The sequence below is a fragment of the Oryza glaberrima genome, chromosome 3, assembly GCF_000147395.1.
Source record: "Oryza glaberrima chromosome 3, OglaRS2, whole genome shotgun sequence".
NCBI lineage: Eukaryota > Viridiplantae > Streptophyta > Magnoliopsida > Poales > Poaceae > Oryza > Oryza glaberrima.
In genome coordinates, this window is record NC_068328.1 from 17046822 (window position 1) to 17068246 (window position 21425).

Consider the following 21425-nt stretch of genomic DNA (forward strand, 5'->3'; position numbering starts at 1 on the left):
ACTTCTTTTCCGGAAGCCGATCTCTAAAGAACTCCGAGGTTAAGCATGCTTGGCCTAGCAATTTAGGGATGGGTGACCGATCGGGAAATTATTCCCGAGTGCGCATGAGTGAGGACAAAGTGTGCATAAAAGACTTGTGTTGGTCTGTGAGGGCAGTCTATGGCCTATGAAAGCTACCAGATGTAAGCAGGCCCGTGTTGGCGGCTGTTAAATGTCGATTCTATACCGCCAACATCTGCATAAAGTTCAGATAATAAAATATCCAACATATTGATAGGTGCTTAATCTCATATATTCCACAAGTGTTGGTGTCTATTTGTATGCAGATAATAAACCCTGAAGTTGAGGAGAGTCTAGGGAGTCCACCAGCTGAAGGCCAGGCCAGGAGGGCCCAGCCCAGGGTCGGCCGAACCCCCCCTCCCCCCCCCCCCCCCCCCCCCCGCCCCATCACCATTGATCCTGGGGTTTGGCGTGGATGCTCCAGATGCTCTCCCAATGACGGCTGTGGGGCAGTTCAGACATTTCCCCTTCTCACAACCGTCATAACTGTCGTATAAAAGGAGCTTCACTCCTTCACTCTCACACACACTTCCAAGCTTGAGCTGAATTATAAGAGGCTCTATTGTACTATATTGTATACTAGAATAGAAAGAGAGTAGAGTAGAAGAAGTCGGAAGAATTCCGGAGTTGTCGGTAATCTTCTCCTATTTCTTTTACTCTGTTTATTACTCTGAATTCAATATAATATTCTTCCTGAGTAATTTAGGTTATCTTGTGAGAATTATCTCTTGGTTAGTTCCTAAATAGCATACGGGATTATTGTTCACTATAATCAACTAAAATATAGTGATTGCTTTGGTGAGTTATAAACACTAAAGTAGATATTAATTGCTTAGACGTGGTGTTTAGGTACTTTTAATCCAGTAATTGCTGCGTATCCCACAGTACGTTTGAGATAGGTGTAGAGGTGGTGAGAGCCCTCAAGATCACTTAAGTCCTCCCTGTCCGGGTACATAGTAGAGCTACATCTGGGAACAGCGGGTTGCCAGTGCCTGAAGTATTGCATTAGGATTAAAGTTAAGCTTTCCCTAAACATTGTTTCTCACTAGTAAATCCTCTCTATCCTGGCCTATTATTTGCTTGGTGTCCTTGGATGAACCGGAGGAAGATCTGACCACACACGTTCCCTTGGATTCGATACCCTTGGAATACTCCGTAAGGGAAGTGCTATATCGGTATATCCGTGCGCTTGCGGATTTTATCTGTGATCGTAAGAAATACCAACAGCCCAGCCTGGGAGAGGCGGGTCGTTACAAAATGGTATCAGAGTCGACTCTCGCAGTTTTACGGGCGCGTGTGTCGCAGTTGCGCTGGCTTGGTGGGCATGGCTGGTGTGGACCCGGAGTGGTCACACAGCATGTCACATGCGCTGGCACTGGACACACGGACGTGGCCAAGAGGGGACATTCCTGGCCTGGGGTTGACAGATGAGGACGTCGGTGTCTTAAGGGGGTGAGGATGTGACATCCCAGCCTAGGGCTTAATAGGATTAATAGAATACTCATATCAACAAGTTGCAACTTCTTTTCCAGAAGCCGATCTTTAAAGAACTTCGAGGTTAAACGTGCTTGGCCTGGAGCAATTTAGGGATGGGTGACCGATCGGAAAATTCTTCCCGAGTACTCACGAGTGTGGACAAAGTGTGCAGAAAAGACACGCTTAACCTGGAGCAATTTAGGGATGGGTGACCGATCGGGAAATTCTTCCCGAGTGCGCACGAGTGAGGACAAAGTGTGCAGAAAAGACTTGTGTTGGTCTGTGAGGGCAGTTTATGGCCTATGAAAGCTGTCAGATATAAGCGGGCCTGGCCTGGGAGAGGCGGGACGTTACATTGGATGTTTGGTTAAGAACCTCCCCATCACCTATCTAGGGCTCCCCCTGTCCACTCGTAAGCTGTCAAAGGCACAGCTGCAGCCGATGTTGGATAGGATGGCGAAGAATCTAGCGGGCTTGAAACCGCGCTTGCTCTCACCGGACGCTCGGCTAGCTCTGATCAAACATGTTCTGATGGCTATCCCACTCTATCTTTTATCGGTTTTGGAATTACCGGTGTGGGCGGTTAAGGCAATCGAGAAAAAATGTTGCGGCTTTTTGTGGAAAGGGGACGAGGATGCACCGGGGGGGATGCAACCTTGTTGCTAAGGAAAAACTCTGCTTGCCAATTGAGAATGGCGGTCTGGGCATTGTCAATCTTGGCAGAATGGGCGTTGCACTGCGAACGCGTTGGCTCTGGTTGCGGTGGTCCCAACCGGAGCGGCTGTGGGCGTCCTTCGCGCCGGCTCAAGACAAGAAAGCCGAGCATTGCCTTGCTGCAGGTTGCAAGATGGTGTTGGGGGACGGGAAGAACATCTTCTTCTGGACAAACAACTAGCTCCCGGATGGAGGTTCCATTCTGAACTGGGCACCAATTTTATGTTCTGACGTCAAAAACAGGGGAAGGACAGTTCACTTGGCACTGCAAGAGGATGCCTGGACCGGCGACATCAGGGGGAGGGGGTTATCGCTCCAAGCTATGATAGAATATCTCCAAGTCTAGGACCTGATCATCGTTGTCACCCTGAACCCTACTCAGTCGGACGTATTATGTTGGAAGCCTGCTACGGATGGTGTTTTCTCGGTGAAAACGGCCTACTCCCTCCTCTGCGCCGGGAAGACGTGGTTGGCGGTCGGCAGATTGATCTGGAAGTCCCGCGCGCCGGCCCGCTGCAAATTCTTCATGTTCCTTGCAATGCGAGGGGCTTGCTTGATGGCGGACAACCTCCAGTGGCGGGGCTGGCATCTCGCCTCGTTCTGTCACCTCTGCGGGAACGATGCGGAATCCTGTGCCCACATCTTCCACGGCTGTGATTACACGAAGTCGGTATGGGCACAGGTCAGAAGTCGTCTTGGCATTGCCTGTGATTCTCCTTCTGGGGACATGCTAAGTTGGTGGTGCGTGGCGCGTAAATCGGTTCACAAGACGGATCGAAGACATTCGATGCGGGAGTTATCCTAGTGACGTGGTTAATTTGGAAGGAACGTAATGCGTGGGTGTTCGATGGAATGGCCACTTCAGCGGTGCATCTGTGTGCGACCATCGCTGATGAGTGGGAAGCATGGAAGGCCGCGCGTTTGTTGTGCGCCATTGATGGTGGTTAGATAGCCTAGTCCATTTTAGGCTCTCCCACTACGGCGGTTGATTGGTTGTTGCCTCTACCATTCTCAGCACAGGGTGTTTTGTAAAAACTTCTCTTCTTAATATACATCTTGGCCGATTTTTGCTGGCCCGGCGAAAAAAATATTTGTAGCATATATCTGCATATCACTGTACTCCAAAAATTGTGTGACGCTATTGTACAACACTGACTTATTTAACATATCAGAAAACGCGATGTTTAGTGATATTTGTAACACTTAAGATTTATAGGATTTTTTTTCATTCACAAGGATATGAAGCAACCAGTGTAGTACTTTCCCAGTTTCTAACAATTTATACTTGATAAGCAACAGAACGTGCGTTGGGCCTCCTGCTATGCCAACGGGGCGAAAATCATTGAATGAGGTTTAGGGAAGTCCTTTGGTAAGATTGTCAGCATATTAGTTGTGACGAGGAAGGGACATGAAGCACATGAACAACCACCTAGAGCCAGACAATACTGCATGGAACGAGGGAAAAAAATGTTCATGTGTGGCATTCTCTCAAATGACACCAAGTTGGTTGCTTTGTTAATGTTAAAATGTCAGAAAATGGATGATTCAATTTGCTCATTTGCCACATCATCAGATGAAATGTCAAAAACTACACCCGTCTTCTTCCTTTTCCTCCTCTCCGTTAACTGAAATTACGACAGCCCGGCCCTATTTGAGCATTTTTGTCTAGTAAAATTCCACATGTTTTTGTTGTTCTTGCCATTTGTACTTCACTGTTACTACCTAATTATCTGAAATAACGACAGCCCTCTTCATGTTACTTACAAAAGAAAAATTACACTTCAGAAACTAGGTTTTTGATAACTGCTCTTGGTAAGCAGGGTTCGGCTGCTGCTGCTGCTGCTGAAGATACTCATGGATGAAAGAACGGAGGACACGATTAGGGACGAGATTGAGATTGGGAAGGGCCAAATTCGTCATCGGAGACCTACTGTTCCCTCTATCAAACCAGCACCTTATGGCCTCCGCTTCATAGGTGAATCCATCAGATGCCACTTGCGGATCTTTCATGATCTCCTGAAATATTAGCAGGAGAGAAACATATCACATATGCACTGTAAAAGTTTTGGTTTCTGAAGATTTCAAGAAAAAATAGAAAAAGGATATTCAGCAGTTAAAGGAGAATTAGGAGCATTTATCCAGAATTGAAGCTGCAAAAATAATGATTACAGATTTATTTACCATGCTGATTGGACAAATGAAAGCAGCAGGTACACTGCTATCTCCTGATGCTGATTGCAAGTATGGCCAGGTGGCTGCAGGAGGCTTCCTCGTTAGGGGCTCAATAACTATCCACACCTCGTTTAAGAGATCAGGCCGTTTCTTCCTCGTCATTTCAGTGCAGCTAAGGCCAATGAGTGCTAATTGTTTGGCTTCAATGTAAGGCCAGTCCCCTGCAGATTTATCTATCAGCAAGTGCAAGCTATCACTCTCCAATGCTTCTGCAACTTTCTCCGATAGAGTTAAGGGGGGCATTCCGGTCAAGACCCGTAGGATGATAACACCCAGTGAGTAGACATCAGAGAGTGTTGTGAGCTCCCCGGTGGTGTTGAACTCAGGGTCCATGTACGGCAGCCTTGCCGTCAGGTTTGGTGGGAAGGTCCCAGGCTGCAGAAACAGGTTGGACATACCAAAGCTGCAAAGCTTGCTTCTGTAGTTGGCATCAATGAGGATGTTGCAAGGCCTGAGATCACCATGGACCAAAGCAGTAGGCTTGTTCGAATGAAGGAAAAGCAGAGCCCAACAAATCTCCCCAATGATCTGTGTGCGGTTGTACCAAGAGAGAGGTGGAGAATTATTTGTGCAAATAATGCGGTCTTCAAGATTTCCATTAGGTAGCCATTCATATACTAGAGCTGAGACCTTCGAGCATACTCCTATGAATGTGATAATATTTGGATGTCTCCATTGGCGAAGAATAGAGACCTGCAATAATCTCGAATTACTAATGGAATCAACCAACACCAAGTATCACAAGTGGGCAAGGTTACCTCTTGCTGAAATAACCTTTGGGAACTGGACAGCTTGATTGCCACCTTGGTATTGTGTATCATGCATTTATATGTACGCCCATATTCAGTATCACCAACCTCGCTAGCATTTTTGAAATGTTCTGTTGCTTGGTCCAAGTCCTTGCAGGAGAAATCAAGGATGACATGTGTGCTCTGGTTGCGTAATTCATTCATTTGTCGCACAGCATTGTCTCGTTCATGTTTCACCTGATCATACGCTTCATTACAAAGACAGGGTTTAAATATTGTTGCCGCTAATCTATCTTTTAACTCATAACAAGACAAAAACTGACAGTCTTTCTGATATACCTGTCACGGCCTTTTCTTTCTGAACAAGATATGTATCAGCCTGGTGTTTTAATGTAACAATCTCCTCTTCTAAAATGTGTACCTTCCTCACTTCTTCATACGTCTAATTAAATAAGCAATATATAATTGGTTAAATGTAAAAGATCAATACAAAAAATCAGCTGAACTCAACTTTGAACTAATAGCCACTAGGGATGAAAACGGATCGGATACGGTCGGAAACTAGCTTTATCATATTCGTTTTCATATTTTTTTTCTCGGAATCGAAATCGGAATCGGAAACCCGGATACAAAAACGGAATCGAATATTATCGAATACAGATACAGAGCGAATACGAATCGAAACGAATACGGTAACGAGTATTAGTCAGATCATAAAAGCCCCTCAAACCGACCTTCACAAATCAACGAAGAAATATAACTCGTTATTTTTTCTAATAGAACATATCAACATTTTCAAATTTTAGTGTTAATAATTTTGTTATATTCGATTTTGTGGTTGAGGGAGACGATTCAATCAAAAGTAAGACATTACAAGGCTATTATTGTGTTCTAAAATCATGTTCTATCGAGTTATTGTGTTCTTACTGCTATTATTTTGGCCATATTTTCTTGTGACTTTGTTTTATCAAGTAAAAAATTAGAATTTCAAAAAATAGCAACTTCAAATAATATTTTGAAGCAGTAAATAATTTCAACTGAAAAAGTTATGAATATAAAAGTTGTAGAACTCATCAAGAGCTACAACTTTTATTTTGGTCATTTCTTCATCCGACCAAGTGATAGTAATATTGTTTATAAAATTTGCATCTCTCTTATATCTTATGAAACCATATACAAGATATGTAAATTTTGTAAACAATGTTACTATCGCTTTGTCGGATGAAAAAAATGACTAAAATAAAAGTTGTAGATCTTGATAAGTTATACAACTTTGTTGTTGATGACTTTTTCAGTTGAAATCATTTAGTATTTGAAAATGTTGTTTGAAGGTGTCATATTTTGAAATCCAAATTCAAACTATTTAATCAAAGTCATATAGAAAAATGACCCAAACAAAAGTTGTTGATCTTCATGAGTTATATAACTTTGTTGTTGACAATTTTTCCATTTGAAATCATTTACTACCCGAAAAATTATTTGAATTTCTTATATTTTAAAATTCAAAATTTATATAGTTCAACCAAACTCGGATGAAGAAATGACCAAAATAAAATTGGTGGATCTCAATAAATTATACAGCTTTGTTTTTTATAACTTTTTCACATGAATTCATTTAGTATCATAAAATTTAATTCGAAGTTGAGGGAGGACATATAGACTTAATAGCTAATTCTTAGGCCTGTTGGCCCATTTAGATGGAGGGATATATAAACCTAACCCTAGTTTCTCCCACACCTCCCAATCTCCTCCCAGCCACCACCCTTTCCTCCCGGCTCCCGCGACCACCACGGGGGCGGGGCCCGCGTGCGGCGGACGTCGACGGCGACGACGGGGGCGGGGCCGCGTGCGGCGGACGGCGACGTCGGGGGCGGGGCCTCGTGCGGCGGACGGCGACGGCAGGGGCTCGGCGGCGCGAGGCGACAACGTGCAGCGAACGACGACAAGCGGAACCAGCCGCGCCGGCCTCGGGGCGGCCGGGTCATGGTGACGGCGGGAACTCGGCGGCGCGAGGCGATGGCATGCGGCGGACGGCAACGCCGATCTCAGGGTGGCCGGATCCGGGGTCAGCGGCCTAGCAGCCGCGGGATTCGACGTCGTGAGGCGACGGCGACGGATAGGGCTCGGCGGCGCGAGGGGACGACGTTCGGCGAACGGCGACGAGCGGATCCAGCGTGCGACATGCGACGGCGACGGCGGGAACTCGGCGGCGCGAGGCGACGGCGTGCGGCGGACGGCGACGAGCGTTTTTCGATGTTTGTTACTCCCTCCATTCCAAAATATAAGGCATAACCATCCCTAACCCAAAGACCAAGAAAATAGTTATTATCATCTTGTAGTTTGGATCATCCTAATAAATACAATGCATACATCCAATAGAATTAGAGAACATGAGAGTGGAGGATTTAAAAAAGTAATAATTTAATGGAGAAGGGGTCATAGTTAATAGCCTACATGCATGCATGCCTTATATTATGGAACATCTAAAAAAAAATGGTTGTGCCTTATATCATGGAATGAAGGGAGTAATTTGGATTTTGCTGTTTATTTTGATTCGGATATCCGGCAAAAAAAGGTCGGATAGTTTCCGACTGAATCCGATTTCCGACGGATACCATCGCTACTGTATTCGAATTCGTATCCGAATCCGAAAATATCCGAAAAAAATCTGACCGCAACAATCCGCATCCGAAAAACCGGACCGGAACTCGGAAATTATCCGTACCACTTTCATCCCTAATAGCCACACCATCAAGATACTTTTATGGATGATCAAAACCATGAAAGCATACAAGGAAGAACAATATGAAAAAATATTTACTGAAAATACAGTAAAGTTCCTGTTAAAAAAAAATAAAGTCACCTACAGCAGGGAAGAAGAGAGCAACGTAGAACTACCTTCTGATCACAAACATGCTGGAGAAAAGATGCAACAGAAGGATATTTTGATATGTCCGGTGGCTTCAAGATTTTTTGGAAGCAAATAATGTCCCAGTTATAATCTGCAGAAAGAAAGAGAAGAAATTACAATTTTACAGAAGAGTGGGAGTGTGCAAAAGAGAAACAAACCTCGCCAGCTGAAAAGGTATTATGAATGTCAATGGCTTCACACCACACTGAAGGTTCAAATTTTATTTCCTGCTTGTTGAAGTGCCAAACCAGTACAGATGAGATAAAATTGTTCATTCGAGAATTGGAGAACCCGGTTTGCATCCGTAGAAAGTCTGACCTCATACAATTCTATCGTTTCGCTTAAACAGAAACCAGCTAGACTTCTTAGTTTTGGAAGAATTTCTGAAGGCCTCAATGAAACTTTCACGGACAGCAATCCAACATACCTAATTTCTCATTCAAAGAAACAAATTTTAGTCAGCCTTATCAACTGATAAATAAGACAAAAATATGCAGCAAAGAAGTTGACCTTAGCTGTGCTTTCTCTGGGTCATAATGCTTTAGAAACACCAGTGCATCATCCCTGTTGCTCCATGTTGGTAGGGAATTAGTGTTGAGCACCTAAAATGTGACAATATTCTGAGACTTTGACAGAATGACAAATCAATGGATGAAACCAGAAGGGTCCTTTCCCCCCAAATAAACAATAAAATATAGAGTAAATTTCATAAAACCACCTATTATGGTCCAAGTTGCACAAAACCACAGAAATTTTGGCACATGACACATAACCCTAGGTATTATGGTCCTAAAGTTTCACAAAAACCACAGTGGTAACCAATTTTACATACTCTTATATCAAAAAGAATTAAAAATTACTTAGATGCATGTAATATTTATATGATGGATAAAGAGCTCATAAATTTGAGATGTGATTGTAGAACTCAAAAGTGTGGATGATAAATAATGTGGTTTTGTGAAACTGTATAGCCATAATACTTGGGTTAAGTGCCACGTGCTAAAACCCATATGGTTTTGTGCAACTTAGACAACAATACCTAGGATTGAATGAAATTTACTCTAAAATATATTATCTAAAGTTCAAGCTTAACCTCCAGAAAAAGCTGTAGATGATCTCCTTCGAAACACAATGCTGAAATTAGACTTTCTACCTACAAGAGTGTGCATTCATAACTTTAATTTTCACTAAACCAAAGAGTATATCTAGATCTCTCTGTATGAACTCAGTAGATCAAAATACAGCATACTTCCTACACAGAAAGGGCATGCATAGCCATCAAATAAATTTTAAGAAATATAAGGGTAATAACGGCACATACCATATTTCATTCAAAATTTAATAGGACTATCTGATCAAGATGGTACGCCTACAAATATAGTAATATACCATGCTGCTGAAAGTGAATATACCAATGCAGGTATGCCTTAAAAAAGCAATCAATTAAAAGAATAATTTTTTGCTTTTGAAAACTACATCCGCTCCTTAGCGCGCCTTTTAAGGGAATCACAAGGAAAATGGAGAACGACTGGGGTCTGGGAGCTAACATTTGGCACTTGGCAGCACTAAACAGACAACATCTGCAATGGATGGAGATGTGTACAAGGCTCCTATAATAATCCCTGACAGTTTCTTGCATGTCTTTGTGAAATAAGAAGCAAACAAACCAACTGTAGTTGCTGCTTTATTAATGTGCCATTCATGGAAGTGAGTTACTGAACCAATTTTAGAGTCACATTTTTCCTTTAGTTTTAATTGAGTCGATGGTCTATAGTAGCAGTAATGTATTAGCAAATGTGATTAGCCAAAGAGCCGAGCTATTTTATTTTTTCTAGAGGTGTTTAATTGAAGTTTGAATTATATTTCTTTTTTCATGTTTGAGTCCATGTCGAGTGCATGGCCTAAGAACCATACTACATAGAGGTGGAATTCAGTTAATGTGCCGGCGTGCCTAGTCATAGTTGGGCTGAATGCCGTATAAGTCTTGTAGATGATTCAGAGAGTTAACGTATTGACTATTGTTGGTACTGTGAAAGAGAGGGTGAGATTAGGGTACTCGACACTAGGTACCCATCATATTGTGAGCAGAATTCATAATTCAAAATTATGGTGCCAAGTAAGTTAATAATGGCAGGACAACATTCATGAGAAGTTACCATCTACAGAAAATGAGGGGCTAGATCTATTAGTTGGTGTTGGTTCAGACTGACCTGTCAGCTATGCACAGGCTTGAAGGAAACCCTTCATTTTGATTTCTTACTCCACACAGAAGACTTTAGATTAAAGATATATAACAAGCTGCTGAAAGTGGATATACCCAAGCAGGTATGCTTAAAAAAGCAACAAATTGATAGTCACATTTTGCATTCAAAACTTCATCTTCTCTTCAGCACACCTTTGAGGAAGATGACATGGCAAGTGCAGAATGACTGCAAACTAGCCTTTGACGCTTACCAGCACTAAACAAAATGCATCTGCAATCTAAGTAAGCAGGATTCATAATTCAAAATTATGGTGCAGAATGAAGCCAATAATGGAAGGAAAAAAATCATGTGAAACCTCTAGAAAAATGAGGTAATGGATCTATTTGTAGTTTATAATACTTCAGTCTGACCGATCAGACAAGCACAGGCTTGAAGGGAACCCTTCATTCTCTAATTTCTTACTCAGCACATAACTGTTTAGGTTCAAATGAAAGAGCATTTTTTACTGCATGGGACAAAACAGTATTAAGAACCAACAGAAAATAAGGTGATCACAATGTTTTACTGACGGGTAGATTCTCCTCTTCGGTTGTCAACGGCCTGTCAACACGGTATGTGTTGTTCTGACATCTAGCCCACCACCACAGGCGTTGACATTGCAGAGGGGTTCCAAATTTCTCCGTGAGCTTCTCCTGTAAAAAGTTGAACCTATCAGAACTCTATATGTAATATGAAACATAAGAACGACAAGCTGCACAATAAACAGTCATACAGGGTTGTCAGCTTACATGTGTAAAGTTATACATCTCGCAAATAACCACGCTGTCCTTATTAGAGCAAAAGTGTCCTAAAATAGCATATTTAAAAGAGACCATAGTCGGGAGCTGGCTGTATTGTACCAATTGTCTTTTTTGGAGTGTATAGATTTTTTTTAGATAATGGAATAAAGAACCCAGCGTCTACAGCTTGCAATGCACACAGCCATGAGTGGCGTATATAGGATAAGTTCACAAGGATACCAAATGCAATGGTTGGTTACATGGTTTCCAGGATAAATACTCGTCATGACAATGACTACGAACTTTCTAAGTTGTGCATTGGTTCCCATAAGATATAAAATGTCAAGTCAAGCGATTCATTTCCTTAATGCTCATTATCATTTTTTTTTCTTCTGAATCTGTTCAAAAAACATTTTTTTCCCTGACTCTGTTCCAAAAAAAAAACTGAACAATCAAAACAAATTAGTCCTTATTTTCCTATATAGGATATAGGATGCCAGGATGGTGCCAAATCCATCCCAGACCATTTATTCTTGACATAATTTTCCGAATAGTCATCTTCTAATGTTTGTCAGATTCCTCTATACATTCCACAACAATATGTGAAAGGACTAAGAGTACAACTACTACAGTAGTAAGCAACTCATTAGAAGAAGCAGCACACCCATCTTATGGGATTCACTACCTTGAATCGGAGGATGGTCATGGTAGGCGGGACGTTGAATCCCTCGATTGCGCTGAAGTCGATGAGATCGAAGTAGTGGCCATCTTCCCCAATACGCGAGCGGAAATCCTCTTCCCTTACCACCTAATCAGACCAACAAACCCAACAAGCGGTCAAGAATCCGAATCCCCAATGGATTTTGCGCTGGTGCGGAGAATCCAATCTGCGCGAGAAGAAGGGGTCGCGGGGAAGATCGCAACAGCGCTGCGGCACCTTGATATGACTGTACGGCGGCGGCATGGCGGCAATGGGGGCTTTGCAAAGAGGAGGGTTTTGCTGCTGCTGCTGCTCGGCAAGTCGGTAAATAAAATTCAAGGTTTCCAAGTTGAAGCGTCCCCCTCTGGAAATCTATCTTCTCATAAATAAAAGAAAGGAAATAAGAGGAGAAGGGATGAGGAGAGGACTATGCAGATTGGAAAAATATTTAGGTTCCAACTCCTAAATTAATGGTAGAAGTTGGGTTTACTGAATTAATGGTAGGAGTTGGGTTTAGTGACATCTAGGGTCTGATTGGCACAGCTCCAGCTCCACCCCTCCTGGAGCTAGAGTTCAGCCAAACAGTTTCAGCTCCACTAAAACTGGGAGTGGAGCTGGGTGGAGCTCTCTCACAAAATGAACTAGAGTTGTGGAGCTGGGTTTAGACAGCTCCACAACTCCACTCCAGACCCAACTCCTGAAGCTAAATTTAGGAGTTGGAGCTGTACCAAACAGGCCCCTAATTACCAAAACTGATTTTAAAGGATTTTAATTAAAAAAACAGCTCTAACTAATCCTTTAATCTGCTGCTCGAGTTTTGAAGCTCCCTTCTCCCGATTCCTCACTCGATGTGTTTTCTCAGGCGCTCCCAATCTCGTACTCACGCCTCTCTCCTCCCCTTGCCGCACGAAGGCAGCGTCAGGACAGGGAGCGCGTGGGCTATCACGCTTGGGAGATAGCGATCTGTTTCTGCGCGAGTGGGAGGGAAAAACGGAAATTTCTGTTGCTAGTTTAACAGTCTGTTTCTGTGCGAGCGGGAGGGAAAAACGGAAATTTATGTTGCTAGTTTAACATAAGGGCGCATTTTTAATTTTAATTTTGAGGATTGAATTTAGGCTATCTGTTGGAGTGAAGAGTTTTTTTACTTTCTATTTTCAGTTTAGGAAAACCCAAAAACAATTTTAGGATAATAGGAGAGTTTTTTCACTTTCTATTTTCAGTTTAGAAAACCAAAAAACATTTTTGGGATTATAGGAGGACCGGTGGTAATGCCAACAGATTAGCACTAATCTATCCCTAAAATTTGATTTCTGGGTTTCCTAAACTGAAAATAGGGAGTGTAAAAACTTCTCCCTCTAAGAGACACAGTCTAAATTCAATCTCAAAAATTAAAAGTGGGCCCTTCGGTTAAACTACCAACAGAAATTTTCTTTTTTCTTTCTTCCACGCACGCAGAAAGAGATCGCGATCACCCGCGCTCCCAACAAACAAGGAGAGGACAAACACGCGAACGAGAGATTGGGAATCGCTCTCTCGCCCTCAAACCCACATAGCGAAATACATGGGGATGGGAACACCAAAACTAGTGCAAGGATTTTGCGATCTGTTGGATCCGATTTTTTTTCACTAAAACCCCTCAAAATCAGTTTTGGAAAGGAAATAGGATAACTATTGTTGATGCTCTAACAACATAAATTCAACTCCACATCTTTAATTCATTTTGTGAAAGCACTCCAAATAAGCTCTGCTTCTTTTTGGGTGGAGCTAGAGCTATGCCAAACATGCCAAAATGTAGAGGAGTGCATGTTTCTCAGTAAGTTAACTTGCATGTTTCTCAATAAGTTAACTTTTAGGTATAGGAGTTTAAATCATGTTCTTCTTTACATCACAATACCAGATATAACCCATTAACTCATAATACCGGAGTACCTAAGCTCTATGGTAGTATTGCATCATATTTCAGCTGACGTGGTAAGTCGATTGTGCTCAACCCAGCTAAATCAGCGATGAACCCAGTGGGCAGTCTTTTTCCTCCTCTCTCTTCCCTTCTCCCCTCTCTTCCCCATCTCTCTTGGGGCATTTAACTATTTGCCACTTTTAGATTTGGCAATTAATTATTTGCCAAATAGTTAATTGCCAAATCTAAAAGTGGCAAATAGTTAAATAACTCCATATTGGAAGGACAATGGGCGGCGGACAGGAACGATGGCGGATTCATCAGAGATGTGGTGGGCTGGTGGCTACGGAGCAAGGAGTAGAGATGTGATGAGGTAGAGGGAGTAGAGAAGGTTTCTTCTTTTATATTTTTCATGAGATAGACATGTAGGGTCCACGTAGGTCCCACACTAACTCGCCCAGTTGACTGCAGTCAACTCATCATATCAGCCAAAATTAGACACAATGCTACTCTGGGATCTCGGGTACTCCGATATTACAAATTGAGAGACATGTTATATCTAGTATTGCAGTTGAAGGATACAATTTGAAGTCTTGAAGTCAAGATAAGGGACCTAATGTGAACTTATTGCAGACATGTTATATCTGTCACTATGTCGTCAAGTCTGAAATTCATCCCTGAACCGCAATACCAAATATGACATGTCCCCTCAACTCCCAATCAGTGCAAATAAGATCCCAAGACTGTTTGGATGACGTTTTTTTGCTGACGTGGCACTTAAAGTTCGATGGGACCCACATGTCAGTGAGTTCGGTGGGACCCACATCATCACCACCTCTTTCCCCTCTTCACTCCCTTCCTTTTTCTCTCCCTTTCATCATCGTCATGGAGCCCAAAGAAGGACGAGGCGCTGCAGCGGCAAGTGGTGAAGCACGGGGGCGTGTGACTGGTCGCTCATCAGCAAGTCCATCCCGGGGAGGTCCGGCAAGTCGTGGCGCATCCGGCGGTGCAACCAGCTGTCACCATAGGTAGAGCACCACCCCTTCACGCCCGAGGAGGATGACACCATCCTCCACACCCACGCCTGCTTCAGCAAACAAGTGAGCCACCATCGTCAAGCTCCTCGTCGTCTGCACCAACAATGCCATCAAGAACCACCGGAACTCCACCCTCAAGTGCTAGTACCACACCTCGTCCGATGCACTCCTCGCGCCGCTAGACAACGATTCCGTCAATGACGACGACTTGCTTCTGGGCCGCCCGCTCAAGCAAACAAGCAGCGACGACCACCCGTCGTTGTCCGCCACCAATGCCCCTGGCAGCCCCTCTAGCTCTGACCCCAGCGACTCCAGCCACCACAGCTTCTACTCCCACATGTTGTCCTTGCCGCCACACCACCATCTCCCTCCTCATCACGTCTACCACTTGATCACAAGGGCCCGCAGGGTCATTATTCCTCCTCCTCCGCCACTGCGGCGCCTCCTGCTCCTCTAACGACCTCGCTCTCGCTCACCCTCCCTCTTCCTAGCCTAGATCAGCCACAAACTGACCAATCCACCCCGTTGGTGGCCGCACTACTGTTGCAGCCGCCTCCAACTACACCACTGTCTAAGATGTTGCCACTGCTGCCCCCGCCCCAACCATCTTGAGTATAACAAGAGCCACCTTAGATGACGACGATGTTGAAAAGGAAAGAGAGGAGTAATGGAGAGAATAAGGGGACGAGAGGGGGTGATGATGTGATTCACACTATAAATTTTTATTTTTAACCGAACACTCACTAACATGTGGGTCCCACGATTTTATGTGACTTTAAGTGCCACATCAGCTAAAACGCTGTCCAAACCACCTTGGGATCTTATTTGCACTGGTTTTAGGAGTTGAGAGACGTGTCATGTTGGTATTACGGGTTCACAGACGAATTTTAGACTCGGCGATAAATTGAGGGGCCCTAAAGTGGACGTATTTGGGAATAAGTTTGGGGAATAAGTTTACTAGAGATCCCTCAACTAACAACGAGATTTTTTTAGGTCCCTTAACTATAAAACCAGAAATGTGTACCCCTAAACTTACAGAAACCGTGCACTCAAGGTCCTATGGCAGTATATATGGGTGGTTTCGCTGATATGGCATCCTAATCAGCAAAAAAAAAGTGAGGCCCACATGTCAGCCGCCCTATCCTCTTTTCCTCTCCTTATATTCTCTTTTCTCTCTTCTCTATTCTCTTCTTTGGTGAGGGGAGGCCGGCGGCGGGCGGCAAGCGAGCGCGCAGGCGGGCAGCGCGGAGCAGGCAGACAGATGCAGGTGCGGCAGCGTGCATGGAAGAAGCGAGAGAGGGGGAGAGAGGCGGCCGGGACAATGGGAGCGGCGGGTAGGGTGGCGGGCGGCGCGGAAAGGGGGAGAGAGGCGGCAGGAGCGGCGGGCGGGTCGGCGGCGAGAGCGGCGAGCGAGAGTGGCAGGCGGAGTGGCGAGCGAGAGCGGCAGCGGAGTGACGGGCGAGCGAAGCTGGACATGGGCGGTGGGCGAGAGTGGCGGCGCTCGTCATGCTCCAGTTCTTCACCGCCGGCGGCGTCATCGTGCTGGTCGACCTCCTCCACGAGCGCGGTAGCGCGGAGCAGCAGTGGGCAGAGGGTGGCGAGTGAGTGCGGCGGAGCGAGGGGCCTTGTCGGCGAGGGTGAGCAGCCCAGTGCCGCGCTCGCCTGTCTTCGCTGTCGTCGGCCGTTGCTCTCCCCCTTTCCTCGTCGTCGTGCACGCATGCCGTCCACCGGCGGCACACCTCCACCAGCACACCAATCTACGGCGGGGCGAGCTCGCGCGCAGGCCGGGTGAGCTCGGACTGGCTCGCCAGCCGCCTCCCTCTCCCTCCCAAACTGCTCCGCCCAGCACCCGCCGACCGCTGCCGCTCTCGCATGCCGCCGTCGCTCCGCTCCTGGCGCCCGTCACCACGCTTGCCCACCGTCGCTCCGCTCGCCACCTGCCACCTGCTGCCTGCCGCCGGCCTCCCCTCACCGAAGAAGATAAGAGAGAAGAGATTAAAGAGAAGAGAAGGAGAGGAAAAGAGCAGAGGGCGGCTGACATGTGGGCCCCATGTTTTTTTTTATTTTTTTTGCTGACTAGGATGCCACGTCAGTGAAACCATCCATATATACTGCCATAGGACCTTGAATGCATGGTTTCTATAAGTTTAGGGGTACACATTTCTGGTTTTGTAGTTTAGAGACCTAAAAAAAATCTCGCTAAAAAAAAATCTCGCTGTTAAGTTGAGGGACCTGCAGTGAACTTATTCCTATTGGTAATCCCCAAACGAGTCATGAGGAGCCCAACTCAGCCCACGTACACCACCTCCAGCCCAAACCAAACCATCCGCGGACCCTAGACCCACGCGCTCAGGCCATATCAGCCGTCCATCTACCATCCGACGCCCCGCAACCAAACCCGCCGCTGTATAAATCCGCTCCCACCCGCTCCTCCCCAAAACCCTAGCCCCCCAAGCAGCCGCACCCTCACTCCCTCCTCTCTCCTCTCCTTCCCCCCACGGCGGCGGCGGCGGCGGCGGCGGCAGGATGGCGGATTCGACGGCGAGGACGGTGAAGGACGTGAACCCTCATGAGTTCGTCAAGGCCTACTCCGCCCACCTCAAGCGCTCCGGCAAGGTAAGCAACCGACCAACCAACCATCCAGGCCCTTACCTTGCGCTTTCCACGCAGATCCGAGTTCTTGGTAGATCATGGATGGGATGTGGTCGCCCCCGCCCCTATGGAGATTCGGTGTTGCGAAGCCTTGTGCGGATGCAATCACGGTTTCCTTTTGCTGCTGCGGCTTAGGGACAAGCATCCGATCTGTTCGTTACGTTGATGTTGGATGCGCCGTTGCTTAGTGTAGCTGTGTGCTTCATTTCGTTTACGTTGATGTTGATGCGGCGTTGCAGTATGTTGGTTTTTCGTGATTAGGGTATGTGGGTGAGGCTGTATTGAGATATCGACTCTAATTTGGACCATAGTTGTTTGTAGCCAGGCCAGGAGCTCCTGTTGTCATGCAAACTTTGAGTATCTGTTTACCAGGTCGTCTTGTGTTTTACTTGTTCTGTTGTGTTGAGCTAAATACTCTTTATTGTCAAGATGTGGTTTATTGTTGGTTAAGCATGACCAAAAATGTTTTAAGTCAAGTCATAAAAAGTGTAATGTGATGATATTTACTACTGCTGCATGAAGACCTTGCATACTGCTTGGTGTGGAATATTCACGCTGGTCACAATTTGCGTGATTATTTGTTCTGTTTATAGTTTCATGTTAAATATATTCTTTGTTGCACTGTGCTGTGGACTTTAGTTAGCACTCTTGATGCCATAAAAGAAATAAAGCTTTGTAATTATGTTACCGTCAAATTACAACTACGATAGGAAACCATTTACATCAATTGGCCTTTGTGTATGTTCTTTGTTCTAAGTTTTGACAATTAAAATTCTCTTATAGATGGAGCTCCCTGAGTGGGTTGACATCGTGAAGACTGCGAGGTTCAAGGAGCTCCCTCCTTATGATCCAGACTGGTACTACACGAGGGCTGGTGAGTACCCTTTTCTTTTACAGCATTCATGTTCCTTTGTCAACATGAATGCCTGGCCGTCTCACTTTCTTTTAAGGAGTCACAGCCAGGGATCTGAGCATAACACTGTAATATGATTGTGACTTTGTTGCTTGTTTTCTGTAGCCTCGATTGCAAGGAAGATCTACCTGAGGCAGGGTATTGGTGTAGGTGGCTTCCAGAAGATCTATGGTGGCCGCCAGAGGAACGGCTCACGCCCCCCGCACTTCTGCAAGAGCAGCGGCGCTATCTCACGCAACATCCTTCAGCAGCTGAAGAAGATGGGCATCATCGATGTCGACCCCAAGGGGTAATTTACAAGTGCTTCATGCTTTACTTCTTGGCGTATCTTCTGTTATAATGATGATCGTGTGCTAATCTATGTCAGCGGAAGACTCATCACCTCCCAGGGAAGGCGTGATCTGGACCAAGTGGCCGGAAGAGTTGATGTTACCATCGCCTGAACAGATCCATGGATCTTCAACCCTTACTGCCTCTCATATGTTTGGTGGTTGAGTCGGCTACAGTTTGTTTGCAGTTTTGAATTAGAACATGCCCTATCTTTGGTTGAGTCGGCTACAGTTTGTTTGCAGTTTTGAATTAGAACATGCCCTATCTTTGCTGGCTCGGAGAATTGGAAGTTGGATGCATCTAGGTATGATACTGCAGTATGTGTTTTGTCTTTTCCTGAATGAACTCCTAATGCACCGTCACTAGTTCCGGACAAAAGAAAATTAAATTAAGCCCATGGAATGTCTCTGCTGATGCCAGTATTACTCTAGCGGCACCGAGTTGTCTATTTTCTTGTGTTCAGTACAAGTGATTACTTGCCGTGTCATTTATCAGTTAAGCATCGAGGAGTACTGGTAATTCGTATCATCGAGGAGTACAAGTGATTACTTGCCGTGCCATTTATTAGTTCTCCACAAGTTTTTCCCAAATACATCTCATCAAATCTATAGACATATAAATCTATAGACATATGCATGAAGTATTAAATATAGATTAAAAAAATTAATTGCACAGTTAAGAGGGAAATCGCGAGATGAATCTTTTGAATCTAATTAGTCCATGATTAGTTATAAGTGCTACAGTTTTTTAATCGTAGTTGTTAGTTTTTTCATTCGTGTTAAAAACTCCTTCCGATATCCGGTCAAACAACAGATATGACGCTCAAAAATTAAAAACTCCTTTCGACATTCGGTCAAACAACTGATATGACGCTCAAAAATTAAAAACTCCTTGCGACATCCAGTCAAACAACTGATATGACGCTCAAAAATTTTCATTTCGCGAACTAAATAAACAAGCCCTCAGTTAGGCATTATGCACGAAACAACCATGAAAAAACTTTTCAGTATATTTTCTCAGCTCAACGGCCGCCGCTTGATGCTGTTCGTAGCGGATTATCTCGTGCTTGATCTCCAATGTATTTCAGGAATCAATCAGAGAGAGGAAAACCCGAACAACTGACCAGCAATCCCAGACGTTAGATTCTACTTGGACGGTCAAGATGCGCCCTAACGCCCACCCGTAAGTGCTTCTCTACGGCAGAGGATCCACCTCCACGTTAATCTTCTAGGGTCCGTTTGTTTGGGTGTAGTTTTTACGAGAGACTAGGCAACGCAGAACGATCCATGAACAACGGAGTGACCGAAATAGCGTCGTCGTACCAAGGAGGTTCGAAAAAAAATTCAAAACAAGTAAAACGGTACGAGTAGAGATATTATTAGCTAATGCTTGGGAGCATAGAAGAGTGAGGCTATTAACTTTTATGTTTAGTGTACTTTTTTAAAAAAAATATTATGTTTGTTTGGGAGACATGAAAGTTTGAGTAGGATGAGGATGAGGAATTGAAACTTGGTAGAGGAACTATTTGGTAGGGAGTGGTAATTTGGAGGAAATTCATTTTTTACTTTACCTAAACAAATCTTAAACATCTGTTTTTATTTAAGATGTAATCTCCAACTAAACTTCTTATCGATTCCTACCATCTTTACCAAACAAGAGATTGGGACTAAAATTTAAATTCTCATGGTGATCTCATCATCAATTTATTATCTAAACTCCCGATCCTCTTTCCTAAAGTTGACAAACAAGCCACCGATATCCCTATAGTAAAAAGGCTCATGGAAATAGTTCATTTTTTATTTTTATTGATCGAGCAATATGGAAATGTTTACTGATAAAAATGTTAAAAATTATGGAAATGTAAATGAAAATAATATTGTTGCACACCGACGTTTTCAAATTGTACCATATTCTTACGGTATTTCTAAATATGTCAACTTTTGTTTTTTTTTAATATGTCAACTTTTGGTTCTTTTTTTTGTTTGATTAAGGGCAACACCAATGTATATAGCTAAAGTAGTCTATATAGATGGGACCCACATTTGTGGATTTTAACTATTGCAACATTCACAATGTATATGGTTAGTAAGTAGTATGAGGAGGAGAGAGGAAATAGAGACAAATGACATATTTTATTCTATATGGATAGCCCATATGCTTATGGATGACTTTTGTTATTTCTCTCCTATGGACTACTTCCACAATGTGGTTAGATAGTTGAATGTATTATTTTATTGGCTATGGACTGGTTTTGAAGTACATTGTGGATGTCCTAATAGTTTAGAGGCCTATCAACTCCTCAACCAAATCCTAACTTGAATACAAGATTCAACGAAAGATAATTCGTAATTTAAATAGTGCAACTTTGAATTTGTTTAGTTATATTATATATTTATGTAAACTTTTATAGCTTAATGTTTTTATATTTATTACCAGTTTTCGATATCGATGCCGGGTTTCTGTTTTGGTTTTTTTATATTTCTATATAATACCATTTTTTATTTTCGGTTTTTACTGTTTTCGATTCCGTTTCTAATAGAAAATATTAATTAATTTTTGGTAATGGTGGAGACGGTTTTTCCACAGTTTTCATGCCCTATCCATTATTATCGCCATATCCACTACCCCTGCTGCATTCCGCGCAGTCTACCGGCGGCGAGCAATGGAAGCCGCTCTCCTCCTTCCTCCTCCTCCTCCTCCCCTGGCCGCCCGAGGCGGCGTCAGCATCGCCATCGCCTTCTCCGTCTCTCGACTCCCTCCCGCCGCCGCCG

At 44.1% G+C, this 21425-nt stretch overlaps 2 protein-coding genes and 1 pseudogene across 2 annotated transcripts; 2 read left to right on the top strand and 1 right to left on the bottom strand.

Annotated features, from left to right (window-relative positions):
* Positions 1–3712: 3712 nt before the first annotated feature.
* On the bottom strand, positions 3713–12212 carry LOC127767064 (U-box domain-containing protein 57-like). The gene is given in 12 exon segments (XM_052292279.1): positions 3713–4266; positions 4432–5175; positions 5241–5479; positions 5571–5673; positions 8130–8224; positions 8227–8233; positions 8461–8569; positions 8653–8744; positions 9236–9295; positions 10916–11038; positions 11811–11933; positions 12063–12212. Coding segments are annotated over 12 exon segments (1950 nt in total). The 5' UTR covers positions 12090–12212; the 3' UTR covers positions 3713–4038.
* A 1818-nt stretch (positions 12213–14030) lies between these two features.
* LOC127766289 (transcription factor MYB44-like) lies at positions 14031–15371 on the top strand (annotated as a pseudogene).
* Positions 15372–17181: 1810 nt separating this feature from the next.
* Positions 17182–19051, top strand: LOC127767061 (40S ribosomal protein S19-like). Its single transcript, XM_052292276.1, has 4 exons — positions 17182–17375; positions 18195–18285; positions 18430–18613; positions 18692–19051. Exons 1-4 carry the CDS (start codon positions 17286–17288, stop codon positions 18765–18767), a joined length of 441 nt encoding a protein of 146 aa, XP_052148236.1. The 5' UTR covers positions 17182–17285; the 3' UTR covers positions 18768–19051.
* Positions 19052–21425: the final 2374 nt, after the last annotated feature.

Coding starts and splice junctions, on each gene's coding strand:
- LOC127767061 (XM_052292276.1), top strand. CDS start 17,286: ATGGCGGATTCGACGGCGAGGACGGTGAAGGACGTGAACCCTCATGAG. Junction 17,376..18,194: donor ACCTCAAGCGCTCCGGCAAG/GTAAGCAACCGA, acceptor ATTCTCTTATAG/ATGGAGCTCCCTGAGTGGGT. Junction 18,614..18,691: donor ATCGATGTCGACCCCAAGGG/GTAATTTACAAG, acceptor AATCTATGTCAG/CGGAAGACTCATCACCTCCC.